Source organism: Clupea harengus, chromosome 25 (assembly GCF_900700415.2).
Source record: "Clupea harengus chromosome 25, Ch_v2.0.2, whole genome shotgun sequence".
In the NCBI taxonomy this organism is placed as follows: Eukaryota; Metazoa; Chordata; class Actinopteri; order Clupeiformes; family Clupeidae; genus Clupea; species Clupea harengus.
The window spans coordinates 4181819-4196405 of record NC_045176.1 but is presented as its reverse complement, the minus strand read 5'-3'; the positions used below and the strand labels follow the sequence as shown (position 1 = coordinate 4196405).

At 41.1% G+C, this 14587-nt stretch overlaps 1 protein-coding gene across 1 annotated transcript in view; it reads left to right on the top strand.

The window, feature by feature from the left end:
• Positions 1-245: 245 nt before the first annotated feature.
• LOC105902246 (protein NLRC3-like) overlaps positions 246-14587 on the top strand; it is a 176409-nt gene continuing 162067 nt past the window's right edge. The window contains exons 1-5 of the mRNA XM_042703692.1: positions 246-320; positions 1075-1144; positions 1316-1435; positions 1891-2004; positions 3092-3167. Coding sequence (XP_042559626.1) covers positions 1101-1144; positions 1316-1435; positions 1891-2004; positions 3092-3167 — 354 coding nt within the window. The 5' untranslated portion in view covers positions 246-320; positions 1075-1100. The remainder of the gene's footprint in view (positions 321-1074; positions 1145-1315; positions 1436-1890; positions 2005-3091; positions 3168-14587) is intronic.

Sequence of the window (14587 nt, the reverse complement as noted above, 5' to 3'; positions counted from 1 at the left end):
CCAGTCTGTCTCTGCTAAACCCACTTCCACTGCATTCAGCTGAGCTAGGGAGTCTGGATATGGATAGACTATGAACCCCTCCACTGGACATGGCTATAAACCACTAGACTAGATAAGATTAACAGACAGAACAGATCGTCCAATCAGATTCAAGTGTTCCTAAATGGAATACATTACTGTAATTATTAACCCAAGTCAAAAGGAAGTGACTCTTTATTAGCCTGTTTTTCTACCGTAGAGGAGAAAGGTGCTAGGAGGAGTTCGCAAAGACACGACTTTTGAGAGCTTTGAAAACCAGCACTGTTTGTCCACATATGTAGGTAAGTGTAAATATAGTGGGGAGATCAGCTGGTGTTTAGAGAGCATTATGTAAGTTCTTCTGTTAAGATGTGTTGTGTGTAGTATGTTGACAGCGCAGTTACTCAACATCTAAACTCACACATGTAGCACAGCTACTGGCAGGTAACACAAGGTGGTTCAATCGTTTAAAGGAAGGTAGGATAAGGTGAATGAACTGTTAGTTCTATAAGTATGTGTTTTATGAGTGGAAATAGACTTTGGCACAGCCTAGGACATAGAGAGGGGCGTTTTAGAGTAGCTGGAGGTGAATATGAATGATTAACATGATCACATGCTTCTGGGGAGAGAGATGGTGACTGTCTGAGCTGCACATAGGGGGGAATGAGTGGGCTTCTTCTTGATGAGTGGAGACTACCAGTGTAGACCTGTGTTTGTGTCACATGCCACAGGGTAGGACTTCTTAGCACAAGATTGTGTCTCATTTTCAATTTGAGTTGTTTTCTAAGTATACTGACATTACCTCTAAAGTATTTGCTCTTGTTCAACCTCAAAACACACATTTGAATGGGACTTCCATCGCTGCCCATTTCAAACTGCCCATGTTATTGAAGCTAAACATCTGTATTGCTGTTTTGAATTTACTAAAATATAAATCAGACATACAGAATTTATATTTTACATTATAATTTTGGATAGAGACTCTAAGCAACTGTTGTAGCAAATTACTTATAGCACAATTAGATCATATTTTTTCATGTACTGTATCTCAAACAGGAAGTGACTGCAGCTCTGCCTCCAACATGAGTCAACATAGAGACTCTGCTGGTGGACATGGAGATTCAAAGTGAGGAGTGTGTGTGTGTGTGTATGTGTGTGTGTGTTTGTTGTATTTGTTTGTGTGGAAGCTGTCGGTTTAATTCACTACCACCTGATTTAGATTTTTGGTAACAAGACCCTTTGTTTTTTTCATCTGATTACACCTGAACATTTACATTCTGCCTTCATTTACTGAAAGACCAACATCCCAGAAAGGGAGACCAGACTCTCCTGCACCCAGCTGTGTGTCCATGAAGAGTGATCAGTCAAAGGCTGACATCATCAACTTTAGTGAGGCACACAGTCATCCTGATCCCAGGTAAGGGCAGGTCTCTGTCTGGAAAGTGGGTTGGTACTCATCTGTGTAGAGATGTGGATTACTGGCATGTGGTTGTATACAAATGACTGTAATGGAGACTTCAGGACATACTTGTATGTATGATTCTGAACCTGATAACAGTTAAGAGAGACATGGTCCCCTCTTCACAGTGAAGTCTGGGCAGTTATGTATTAGTGCAGTAACACAACTCCATGAAAAGCTGACTGAAAATGTGAACTACAAGAGAACCATTATCACACACATAATAACATGAATGTTTGTTTAAACAAGTGATTACATTGAGTTGAACCATTAACATAAAGACAAAACATGACATAGCTCACAAAGGAATCAAATAATGAGCCAGTGACCTAATGATCGTGACATCACATATCCTCAAGTAGATCACTGTCTTTAATGAGTTACTACTGTATGATGTGTTTCCTTCTCTGAAGCCCAGTGGATGAGAGGCCAGACTCTCCTGCACCCAGCTGTGTGTCCATGAAGAGTGATCAGTCAAAGGAACAGATCATCAACTTTAGGGAGGGACACAGTCATCCTGATCCTAGGTAAAGATAGGTCTCCATCTGGTAACAGAGTTAGTCTTTTGTACATTTCCTAAATTTCCCTCTGGATTAATACAGTATCCATCTATCTATCCATCTATCTATCTATTCACTTTGACATTAATACATCCTAAATGTGTGGAGAGGATATACGCCAGAGCCATTCTTTGGTGTACTAATGAATCTTATTCAAATTTCCACTAGTGTGTTGGCATCTGAGTGTGAAACTGCTGGGTTGGACATGAAAGGCTGATTTCTTTGCAAAGATGATCAAACTAATGGGTACTGGTGTCAGTCACTAGGAAGTGAGGTTTAAACACCGCTTTGTACAAACTGACCCTAAGCCTAGGCCTCTATTGCATACCCAACTTGTCATGATCCTGCCCATGATCTCCTGATCCTGGTTCATGTGTTCCCTTTGTTTTGCCCTGTCTTGTGTTTCTGTTCCTTGTTGGCTTCCTTGGTTGGTCATTTGCTCCTTTATTTACTTCCTGTGTTCCATGTGCTTTCGTTGTCCCTTGTGCCTTTGTTCACACCCCTTTCCTTACAGCCTGGTGTGTCTCATTGTTCCCTGCCCACCTGTGTCTTGTTTTCTTTTTTAGTCCTGCGTATTTAAACCCTCGTGTTTCATCAGTTCTTGGCCTGTCAGTGTTCATGGTTACACGTTGTTCATGTTTGGTTTCATGCTGTCTAACTCTTTTCCATCTTTCCTGTTTGTACACGCTTGTGCGTCAGTAAAGATTCCCCCTTGTGTTTCAAAGTTTGTCTACGTGTCGTGCATTTGGATCCAGCTCTTCTACTGCTCATACATTTATTCTCACTATTACAATTTAAATTCCATTTCAGTACAGAACTGTACACTTCTCTTGAAGCAGAATATTTGACAGTTTTGTAACAGCACACGACTTCTCATCACTTTTACCTGGATGGTAAAAAAGGGTGAAAACCGAGTGTCATTAAAATAAGTCCATGAAACGTTTGTCTCGTACCTCACATATTACTTCTGTGCTTAGTGTTGCTGTTTGGTGCATAGATATTTAACTGTAAAAGCTTTGTTGACCAATAACTGATGTCCTTGTATTTCCTTCAGCTTCCAACAGGAGGAACAAACAATTCATCCATCCTCCAGCAACACTTATCAAAATGAATTGTCTACTGTATTCAAGGTGTGTGTGTGTGTGTGTGTGTGTGTGTGTGTGTGTGTGTGTGTGTCCTGCTGAACTAAGAAATGATTTGTACGTGTCACATGACTTTTGAAACCTGTCACTCAAAGACTAAAATCCTGCACCAAATCAACAAAATCATACGCTAATTCTCAGCCTTTGACTCAGTTTTGAATTTCATAAAACATATGTTTGCAAAAACACTACACACAGTTCGGTTTCTAAGACACCAGTGGTAAGACCTTGAACACCACCCCATCTACAGGCTGGGTACGGCCACACACGGTCATGTCATATTTGTATATTTGTTTTTATATATATATACTGTATACTTTTAACATAGCCTGCTATAAAATATTGGGTAGATGTGTTTCTATACAGAACACTTTGAAATGCTGTTTTGGTAATGCACTGGACTGCAAAACCTCTTTGTTACAGTACTGTTACAGTTACAGCATTTATGTGGTTTATGTGACTCAAATATTTCAGTTTGCTGTACTGAACATTTTCTTCAAGCAAGCTGTTTTGCATTTTTGTTCATTTTAGCAATGAAAATGAAGAAAGCACACTCTTTGTGATTTTGTCAGAATTATCTATGAAGTGCTGTTGCAACACTAACTGCAAAATGCTTTAGCCTCCCAAAGACTGGTGTTTGCAGTTTTGTGAATTGTGTGTAGGATTTTAAAAATGAGACCTAGTTTCAGACAATGGCCCTCATTCTCGAACATTTTCTGAAGTTTCTTCTGAAATGTTTCTTACGGGCTTCGGAAAAACAACGTAAGCAAAAGACATCCGCCAAATTCATGCACGCTTGAAAATGTGGTCCTACGCAGCAGGAGTTTTCTGGGCTGTGCTCCCCCGGAAGAGTTTTCTTAAATTGAAAGCGCGTTCTCGTGCTCCTGAATTTGCATACATACACGCCCTGCCAGCTCCTTATAAGGGCACGCAACCGTAGTGACGTGTGCAGTCGGAATCGACCGAATCTACACGAAAGCAACTCGTAAACGAGTCATGTCAAAGCGGAAAGTCTACTGTTGCAGGATGTAGATGTGTCCATTCTATTCCACTATAGCTATATCAACGTGATTGAGTTTAGTGCTTATTTATTTATTCACTTAAATTTGCAGTGTACGTGTACATTACATTTAGTCATTTAGCAAACACTTTTGTCCAAAGCGACGTACAAGGGATAGAACAGTCAAGCTACGAGCAATAGAGACCTAGTGTAACAATAAATACTACTTTACATAAGAAATAGAAAAACGAAATAGGAAATAAAAACGAAGTGCAGGAATGTAACTGCTATAAGTGCAAGTTAAGCACTAGTCGAAGTGCCAGTTAGGAAGGGAGGTGCTCTCTGAAGAGTTGGGTCTTCAAAAGCTTCTTAAAGGTAGAGAGGGACGCGCCTGCTCTGGTAGTGCTAGGCAGTTCGTTCCACCAACGTGGAACTACTTGAAAATTCTGGATTGCCGTACTTGCACAGACGGCAGTGCCAAAAACTAGACGAGCGCAGCATTCCGGTGTAGTCCTTTTATTTATTTTATGACATCACGGTGCCTCGTAGAATCATGACTATAGGCCTACATGTGAAACGTAATTGTTAATGATACTTTAATCCGAGGATCTGTAGAGTTGATGTGAACGCAATCACCAACGATTTCTCACAAATTCATTAACACGCAGAGTTTTCCTAAATGCGATTCCTCAAAAAACCACAAGATGGCCCACGGGGTCATCTTGTGTTTTTTTAAGGAATCGCATTTGAGAAAACTCTGGCCGAGTTACGACTGCTATTTCGAGTTCGGAAAGTCTTCTGAAGTTCAGAGCAAATCCCAGATGAGAAAACTTTCATGAATGCCAAATGTTGTCCTAAATCCAATTCAGAAGAAATTCCTCTTAAATTCTTCTTAACTGCGTTCGAGAATGAGGCCCAATGTGTGCAAGCAGTTGTTAAAAATGTTTCATGTTTTTTTCATCACTGATGGAATGATGTGATTTGCTATCAGGAGCTTGAACACAAAATCATCACTTTCATGACGGATGAACTAAAGAGACTCAAGAAGCTCCTGACTCATGATTACCCAGAATCCCCTTGTAGTGAGGAGGACGAGGATGAGGAGGACCAGAGAGATGTCAGAGATGGAGCTCTGAAGATTGCAGTGCACATCCTGAGGAACATGAACCAGGAGATCATCGCTCAGCAGCTGGAGAAATGTGAGATATTTACTCAACACTGAGTTACTGAACATTACACTGAACATTGCAGTTTGATTCAAAATGTATTGAATACTTCAAAGATAAATCTTTATGTTCTGTATAAACGTAATTACTCCTTTAGTATGTGAGCAAATCTCGCTAGAAAAACAACAGTGAAGTTCACAATTTATTTCTATGTTTGTAAAGCCTAAGGACAGAGTAAATAGAACAGAGTAAAGGTAAAACTGCCATTAACATGTCACAGATGTCATGGTGATGACAAAGGATATCATGAGAGTCAGGGCCTCATTTACTAACAGGATTGCGCCCATTTCAGGCGTAAAATAGCAGGTAAAGACATAAAACCGTATTTCCAAACGAGGCGCACCTGAGTAAAAGCGCAGATTACTGCTGCTGGGAAGTGGGTGTGGGAAAGTGGGTGTTCGTCGCAAAGAGATGGGAGGAGATGCGTAAAGTGCGCCTAATTATGTATTAGTAACGAAACAAGAGGTGTTTTAGCATGACATATCAGCTGCTACATGAAAACTATGTGCCTGCGAGAAATTTGAAAAATACGAACATCAGAAATGTAATTATTTTTTTAAATGTTTATATTTGATATATAATTGAATAGGCATACAAACAAATATAATTGCAAACTGTCCCACTAGATAGCTGTTCGGGAAAAGTTCGGCCACGTCTTACCCAGAATCACCGCTCATTGTATGGTTTAAATGGTATTTTCACTCATAGTTCAAGCACACCGAGTACAGTGCATACCTTCTGCGTAGGAGTAACGTGTATCTATTCAAGAAAAGTACTTGTACTCGAAGTACACTAACTAAACTACCGGTAAGTAAATTGTAGAGACAGAGCAGCATATTCATTTCACCTTCCATGTTTATTTTGAAGTTATAGCCTCTCAAGCGCAAGCTACCCCCAGTGCCATGGCATCCTACAACTACAGTTTTCAAATGTATCTGCCTAGGGCAACGTTTTTAAAAAGCATGGTTTTCAGTGTTGGAATACGCCGTTTTAAAGTAAGGGGTGTCGTGTATTCCTACCAGACTATTTAACAGGATGCTCTGGAGTAGTTAACCTGGATATTAACTATCCTAGCTATCTCTAGCTTAGGGAACCATCTTAACAGTTTGCCGTTGCCTGTGTGTGATTAACTCATGTTAATATGTGTGAATATGAACTTGTGAACATAAACTCGATAATATGAAGCTGCACAGGCACCCTGAGGGGTAACCATAGTAACCCAGAAACTCAATGTTCGCTGAAAAGTTTAATTTCCCAAAATCAGCTCACCAACAAAATTAATTCAAAGTGATCACAACTTTTAGTGTGGACGGAAGGGCTAAGTGGAGAAATATTTACGAGTTTCTATATTTACCCGGGTTAGTTTGCTGTAACCTCGTGAACCAAAAGCTAATTCTTATTTGAACTCATCATCCATGGGTGGAAGGAACACGCAGGCTCTTTCTGCCCTATTTTAGCTGCGCGCTGAATAACACTAATGGGTGGGGTTAGGCGCTGATTACGCTGGTAAGGCGTCGACACATTCAGATGAGGTTCTTGTTTGATAAATACGATGCAAAATACCGTGCGCTATATGCGGGTTGGCAAAGGCGCAGATTGCGCTGCGGTCGCAATGTTAGTAAATGAGGCCCCCAGTGTCTAGAAATACTATAGTATCATGTTACCATTAACAATAATTTCTGATGGCTCTGAAACAGGAATATTCTTACATGATTCTGGTACATACAATTCTTCAAGCTGTCATAACAGGTAACTAATGATGGTCCCTGAACACAGATCGTCATGATGACTACTGACAGGATATGATGTCTGTCATAATTTGTTAATCACTGTCATGACAAAAAGGCTTCAAGTGCTCACTTCACACACTTACATATAACATCAGATTGACTAAATCATATGTATTTATATCTAGATGGACTGTTTCCTAGATGTCAACAAGAGCTCAAATATAGGCTAACAAAGAAGTTTCAGAGTGTATTTGAAGGCGTGCCTAAGCTAGGAAACCCTACTTTTCTGGAGAAGATTTACACGGAGCTCTACATCACAGAGGGGGAAAGTGTAGAGGTCAATACAGAACATGAGGTCAGAAAGATTGAGATGGCATCCAGGAGACAAATAACAGAGAGGGAAACACCAATCAAATGTACTGACATCTTCAAGCCCTTACCTGGACAAGACAAACTCATCAGAACTGTGCTGACAAAGGGAGTTGCTGGCATTGGAAAAACAGTCTCTGTGCAGAAATTCATTCTGGACTGGGCTAAAGAAAAGGCCAATCAGAATATTCACTTCATATTTCCTCTTCCTTTTCGGGAGCTGAACCTGATTAAAGACAAGAAATACACCCTTCTGGACATCATCCATCACTTTTTCTCTGAAACAAAGGACTTTGCCTTCTCCAACCAGGACAGATACAACATTGCTTTCATCTTTGATGGTCTGGATGAAAGCAGACTTCCTCTGGATTTCCAGCACAATGAATGCATCTACAATGTATCAGAACCTGCCTCTGTGGATGTCCTTCTCACAAACCTCATCAAGGGGAATCTGCTTCCCTCTGCTCTTGTGTGGATCACCTCCCGACCAGCAGCAACCAATCAAATCCCTCCTGAGTGTGTTGATCAGGTGACAGAAGTCCGTGGTTTCAATGACCCACAGAAGGAGGAGTACTTCAGGAAGAAAATCACAAAAGTGGAACTGGCCAGCAGAATTATCACACACCTGAAGTCTTCCAGGTGCCTCTACATCATGTGTCACATTCCAGTCTTCTGTTGGATAGCAGTCACTGTTCTGGAGTACATCCTGACTGAAGCAGAGAGTGGAGAGATTCCAACATCTTTGACGCAAATGTACACTCACTTCCTGATCATACAAACCAAACACAGGAGTCAGAAGTATGGAAACCGTGATGCGGATGCACTCTGGAACCTGAAGACCATTCTGTCCCTGGGCAAACTGGCTTTTCAGCAGCTGGAGAAGGGCAATTTGATCTTCTATGAGGAGGACCTGACAGAATGTGGCATTGGTATCACAGATGCATCAGTGTACTCAGGGATGTGTACCGAGATCTTCAGAGAGGAGGCTGGGCTGTACCAGGGGAAGGTGTTCTGCTTCGTTCATCTGAGTATTCAGGAGTTTCTAGCAGCTTTATATGTGTTTTTGCACTTTAGCAAGAGAGAAAGCAATATGCCTGACCAACACCAAACCTCTCAGCTTAATTCACTGCTCAGTGCTAACAAACTTCATGACCTACACCAGACTGCAGTGAACCTGGCCTTAAGGAATGAGAATGGACACCTGGACCTTTTCCTGAGGTTTCTTCTGGGCCTCTCACTGGAGTCCAATCAAAAACTCTTACAAGACCTGCTGCCACAGACAGGAAGCAGCTCACTGAACACAGAGGAAACAGTCAAGTACATCAAGCAGAAGATTAGAGAAGCCCCCAACCCAGAGAGATGCATCAACCTGTTCCACTGTTTGAATGAACTGAATGACCACTCTCTGGTGGAGGAGGTCAAGGGCTACTTGAGGAAGGGAAAAGGAGCCAGACCGAATCTCTCTCTTTCCCAGCTGTCAGCTCTGGCGTTTGTGCTGCTGATGTCAGACCAGGAACTGGAGGAGTTTGACATGGACGATTATGGGAGATTGGGATCACCTGCCAGATCAGAGGCAGGTGTGCTGAGGATGCTGCCCGTGGTCAAGGCATCAAGAAGAGTGAAGTGAGTATTGGTCTTGAGTGAGTGAAAAAGTGGTTGCTGTGGTTACATTCTATATTGTTAATAATAATTAAGACCTTTGTCAGGTTTTTAATGGCACACACGACACACTGGAACACACACGTGCATATATGGAGGCGACAGTTATGGACTAGAGACAAAATTACTGTAGTATGACTGACAGTATTGTAGGGAATTTATCATGTATCAATATAGCATCTGATCATCAGTATAGGAACTGATGATATTTCAGGAGATTAACACACACAATTTAATGATGCATTGGAATTGTCTGCCATCTAGATGAAGTCCATAGTCCCCTGACAGTACTAATCAATACTGGGAACTGAGTACTAATTGTTGCTGCCTCAAGCAGAGATCATTCCACTGAAAAACACCAACATGTTACTGACCACCTCACAGACAGTTAAGGCTCAAAATCATTAGGAGGCCGGATTCGAAATTGGGCTTTAAGGTTTGGTGTCTTTGATTTTTTTTTTTTAATCGTTAGCATCATTTTGTCCAATAAGTTGTCACATTTTCAAAACTCGCAGAAAAAGTACCTGTCTTTTGTGGACCATACCATGAATTGTATTACTGTTGTTTTTACAATTGCTAACAAAAATTAACCTATACTTATGATACTTTTTCTAAACTCTGAACACAGCAACACCCTACATCAAACAATTAGCCAAATTGTTAATTTTCTGCTCAATACCACATTTTGTTAATTAAATACTAACTCTACTAACTCAAAATGCAAAGAACCTTTCTCTACATACACTACATTTATCAGAATATGGAAAACCGGACTCAATATAAAATCATTCTTTCAAAACACTAGTATACATTTTCTATCCTCAAGGAATATGTCACAATCATAGCACAATCACTTGTAAAATACTTAACGTTGATGGCATTACAAATACTGCATTACTTTTAATATTTCAATTCTACAGGTAACTGCATAAAAGAGACAACATGAAATCCATTCTGTTTTTTTAATTCAGTTTCCTTTCATTTCAAACCACTAAAAGTGAGTGAGCCATCTTTACTTCATGGAATGTGCTGTAGACATGAATTATAAGGTGACAGAAATGCTGCAGTAAAAGCTTTATTGTCAAGAAGGTTATGTTTTCAGTGTTTGTCTGTAAACAGGATTACACTTCTAAGTACCATTGAAAGATTCTGCTTTTCTCCAGCGAATTCGTCGGATGTCCACGCTTGGTTCAAGTTAGCTTGTTCAGAATAACAGACTTGTGGAAGACGGGGGTTGTTTGAGATGAAGTCTCTTATGTTACACTGTAGTCTGATATATGAAATCACCTGAATCTAAAAATCTCCCCGTCTGATCATAAATCAAAATACATCATGATCACAATGAAACCTATCCAAACCATAACGAACATAGTGATCAAACAATCCAACATTGTTACAAAATGTCAACAAACACGTGTGCCCATAGTGTAGTGGTAAAAAGGTTTAAAACAGAACACATGTTCCTACAGTGTAGTGGTATCAATATTCAAGATCTGGTGTTTCTTGCAACCAATATGCCATGTCCCTTATCTCACAGGTAAAGGCGAAAATCCCATTAATTAGTTTGGGTAAAATTATTTCACGGTCCTGCTTTTGTACAGCGACCCACGCCTTCCGCGAGCTGTGAGTGGCGACTATGCATCTCTGGTTCATCAGTTTCTGATGTGTCAAGTCTTTCAATGTTGTGTCGTCACTGCTGTCCAACAGGTGAGGTGAATCTGGACAACGGTGATGGCTTGGTCGTTGCATCAGGTCACTGGTTCAATGCGTTCCAATTCCTCTCATGCTGCTCCTTGGACTGTTGGTTCTGAAAAACAAACAGAGAAAACTGCGGCAGTATCACAAAATTCCATAGAATGTGGCATCTCATTCATAGGACCAGAACAAACAAACTTAAAAAACATAACACTGACCATTAAAACTGCCTTAACATTAGGGCTCTGACTTATATCATCAACCCATATTTTATAGTCGTGTCCGTAATCAAGTCATCATCTAAATTCCCATCCAATCATCATATCATTGCTAAAAGTAACACAAAAGAATATGACTTGAGGTTTTAACGTAGTCATGTTTTTTCCCTCTTGCGCTCCACCAGGGATGGTTGTTCTGGGGCCATGCATTGTGTGCTGTGGGTGACATCAGTTCTCCCTTTGTGACAATACTTTGCATGGGCTCTCACATTTCAAAGTACGTTCCCCGTCACGTGGCTCTGGATGTCTCCTCACCACTCTGGCTCTCTGCACTTCTCTCGTCAATTTCGTACCGCACTGACTCTCAACTGGCCTAGCATTTACCTTATGTTCATGCTCCAGGAGGTCATAGTTGTCATTGCAAATATTCAGGTTGTTAAGGGCCCGTTTCTGACAATTATTACATTTCAAAAACGTACAGAACATGCTTTCATCTCTCTCCCCATGTTATAGTTAGAATGAGAAGCATGTCTGCCTCTGCCCTGAGAACTGCTTTCCTTTGCCCAATGGCCATAATTCCCACACTTACGGCATACATCATGTGATTTTCTTCTGGGCCCATATCTTGTTTTTTTATGTTGGTATCCAGAAGAATGCGTCACATTTATACCAACACACCTAGCTGTTAACGGTCTCAACCTGATTGATCCATCTTTAACATCTGAGTCAACACTCAGGTTTTCTGGCTTACACTCAGTAACTAGCATCGGCATTGTTCCGGATGCGTCTCGCCTCTCCCATTGAGGGGGCTGCTCACTTTGTCCTTTAAGAGTGGCTAGCTCTGCCTTCAACTTAGCCAATTCACTTACAAGAGACAAAACTTTGTCTCTCTCCATCCTCAGAATTCTCTCTGATTCTGCATTTTCTTGTTCCTTCTGACGTCGCATTATCTGATTTAATGTGACAAGAGAAAGTGGAATTTTCTCTTTCACGCGCATGAGTTTTCCAAAACTGCGCTTGACGCCATCTAGACCAAATGGGGGTACGTGAAGGGAGTCCAGGGGGTACGTATTTTTTTAAATATATTTCAAATTAGCATCCATTCAAAAATCCTTTAAAAACAGTTATTATACGGCTCTTCAGAATGGTCCAAAAAGTTCTGTTGATTTGAATGGGCCACCCCAACGTTCGCTGGTTTGTAATTTCTTGATATTCACCGCTTCGAAAAGTTAATGACCACTGTCATTGGCAACGGTTTTGTGCTTCTAATTCACATCTTTCATATCCTTCCGGAAGTAGTCCGGTCAGTTAACGTAACGGAAAGTAATTGTAACTTGAAGTCAGCAAGTAATGTGTTGCTACATAAAACCTGAAACTTTCAAATTATATAAGCTTGAAGAACTATTTTTTCTTAGCGGAAATCACAAAACGGCAACAAAATCATTAAAAAGAGGTATTTGGGAGGAATGTCTTCTATCATTTTGGCAAGTAACTGTATAATAAGCGGGATAATGTATAGTGATTAGTGACAGGTAGCTAGCTTATACTAGCTGCGCTTCGGGGTCCTGTTCGTCCCGTCGGGATTTATTTTTAGATAATGACCGCTGGACTATACATTAGTATGAGCTAGCTACCTGTCACTAATCCTGGAAGTGTCATCTGACCGTGGCCTCCAGATGAAGTTTGCCACATCCACACTCACAGTTTTGGGTGTGTGTGAAGCAGGAGCACCCTGACCTGGGATAGAAAGCTTTGGAGTACCCTTTGCCTCCACATATTTATGTGAGGCCTCCTTCTCTGCAATGACTGTGATCAAAACAAAGCAGAGAAACAGACTGTGCCTGGAGAAGAGCTTGATCACAGCAGTTGCCTCTCTGCCACCAAGACTGACAAAGATTCTCAGTGAAGCACAAGCACAAGTTTCTCACTAAAATGTAGTTACAAAAGCACTCAGTTCAAAGCAACAATGTTCAATCTTCAGTGTTGACAGTTTAATAAATCAGACAATGATGGCATAGCACTGTGTATTACATATTTTTTTCAATCAAAAATGCATTGCGCTGGTTAGGGGGTACTTGGCTGAAAAAATATTTCACAGGGGGTACATCACTGAAAAAAGGTTGAGAGCCACTGGTCTTGCTGATGTATACTACATCGATGGATGGATGAATGAGGGAGACTTTTAGTCTTAGTTGCGAGCGAGAGCGTATCATTGTCTCTGTGTGACACAGACAAACACACATTTCTCTGTGTTTCACACAGACACACTGATTCGCTCTTGCTCTCTCTCTCTCTCTCTCTCTCTCTCTCTCTCACACACACACAAACACACACACAAATACACACACACACACAGAAACACACACACACACACACGCAATATAATGCTTTATGTCTGCAGGTGAGAGCACAGCAGAGAATTTCTGGAGATCATCAGTGCTGTGTGTGTGTGTGTGTGTGTGTGTTGGTATTCCAAATGATATTTTCTGTCTAGGCGTTGAATACTAGATTGTTAGAGGGATGGATGGATGGTTGGATGGATAGATGAAAGAGGGAGAGTTTTAGTCTTAGTTGTATTGTGTGTATTCTGAAACTGTGTTGTTTGTCTCTTTATTGCTGTGATTTTCATCTATATGCCTTCATTTTAATGTGTGTGTGTCTACAGGCTGAGGAGTCGTAACCTCACAGAGAAGAGCTGTGCAGCTTTATCTTCAGCTCTCAGCTCAAACTCTTCCAGTCTGAGACAGCTGCACCTGAGTTACAATAGTCGGCTGGGAGATTCAGGAGTGGAGCTGCTTTCTACTGGTCTGGAGCATCCAAACTGTAGACTGGAGGAACTGGAGTAAGTCTGCCAGTGTGTGTGTGTGTGTGTGTGTGTGTGTGTGTGTGTGTGTGTGTGTGTGTGTGTGTGTGTGTGTGTGTGTGTGTGTGTGTGTGTGTGTGTGTGTTGGTATACCAAATGATCTTGACTGTCTAGGCGTTGTATACTAGAAAGTTAGATGGATAGATGGATGGTTGGATGGATAGATGAAAGAGGGAGAGTTTTATTCTTAGTTGTATTGTGTGTATTCTGAAACTGTGTTGTCTGTCTTTTCATTGCTGTGATTCTCATCTATATGTCTTAATTTTAATGTGTGTGTGTCTACAGGCTGAGTTATTGTTACCTCACAGAGAAGAGCTGTGCAGCTTTATCTTCAGCTCTCAGTTCAAACTCTTCCAGTCTGAGACAGCTGGATCTGAGTGAGAATAATCTGCTGGGGGATTCAGGAGTGGAGCTGCTTTGTACTGGTCTGGAGCATCCAAACTGTAAACTGGAGAAGCTGGGGTAAGTCTGGCAGTTTGTGTGTGTGTGTGTGTGTGTGTGTGTGTGTGTGTGTGTGTGTGTGTGTGTGTGTGTGTGTGTGTGTGTGTTTGTGTGTGTGTGTGTGTGTGTGTGTGTGTGTGTGTGTGTGTGTTACAGTGTGTCAGTGTGTCTGTGTATATGTGTGTGCACACATTATTGTCTGTCTGT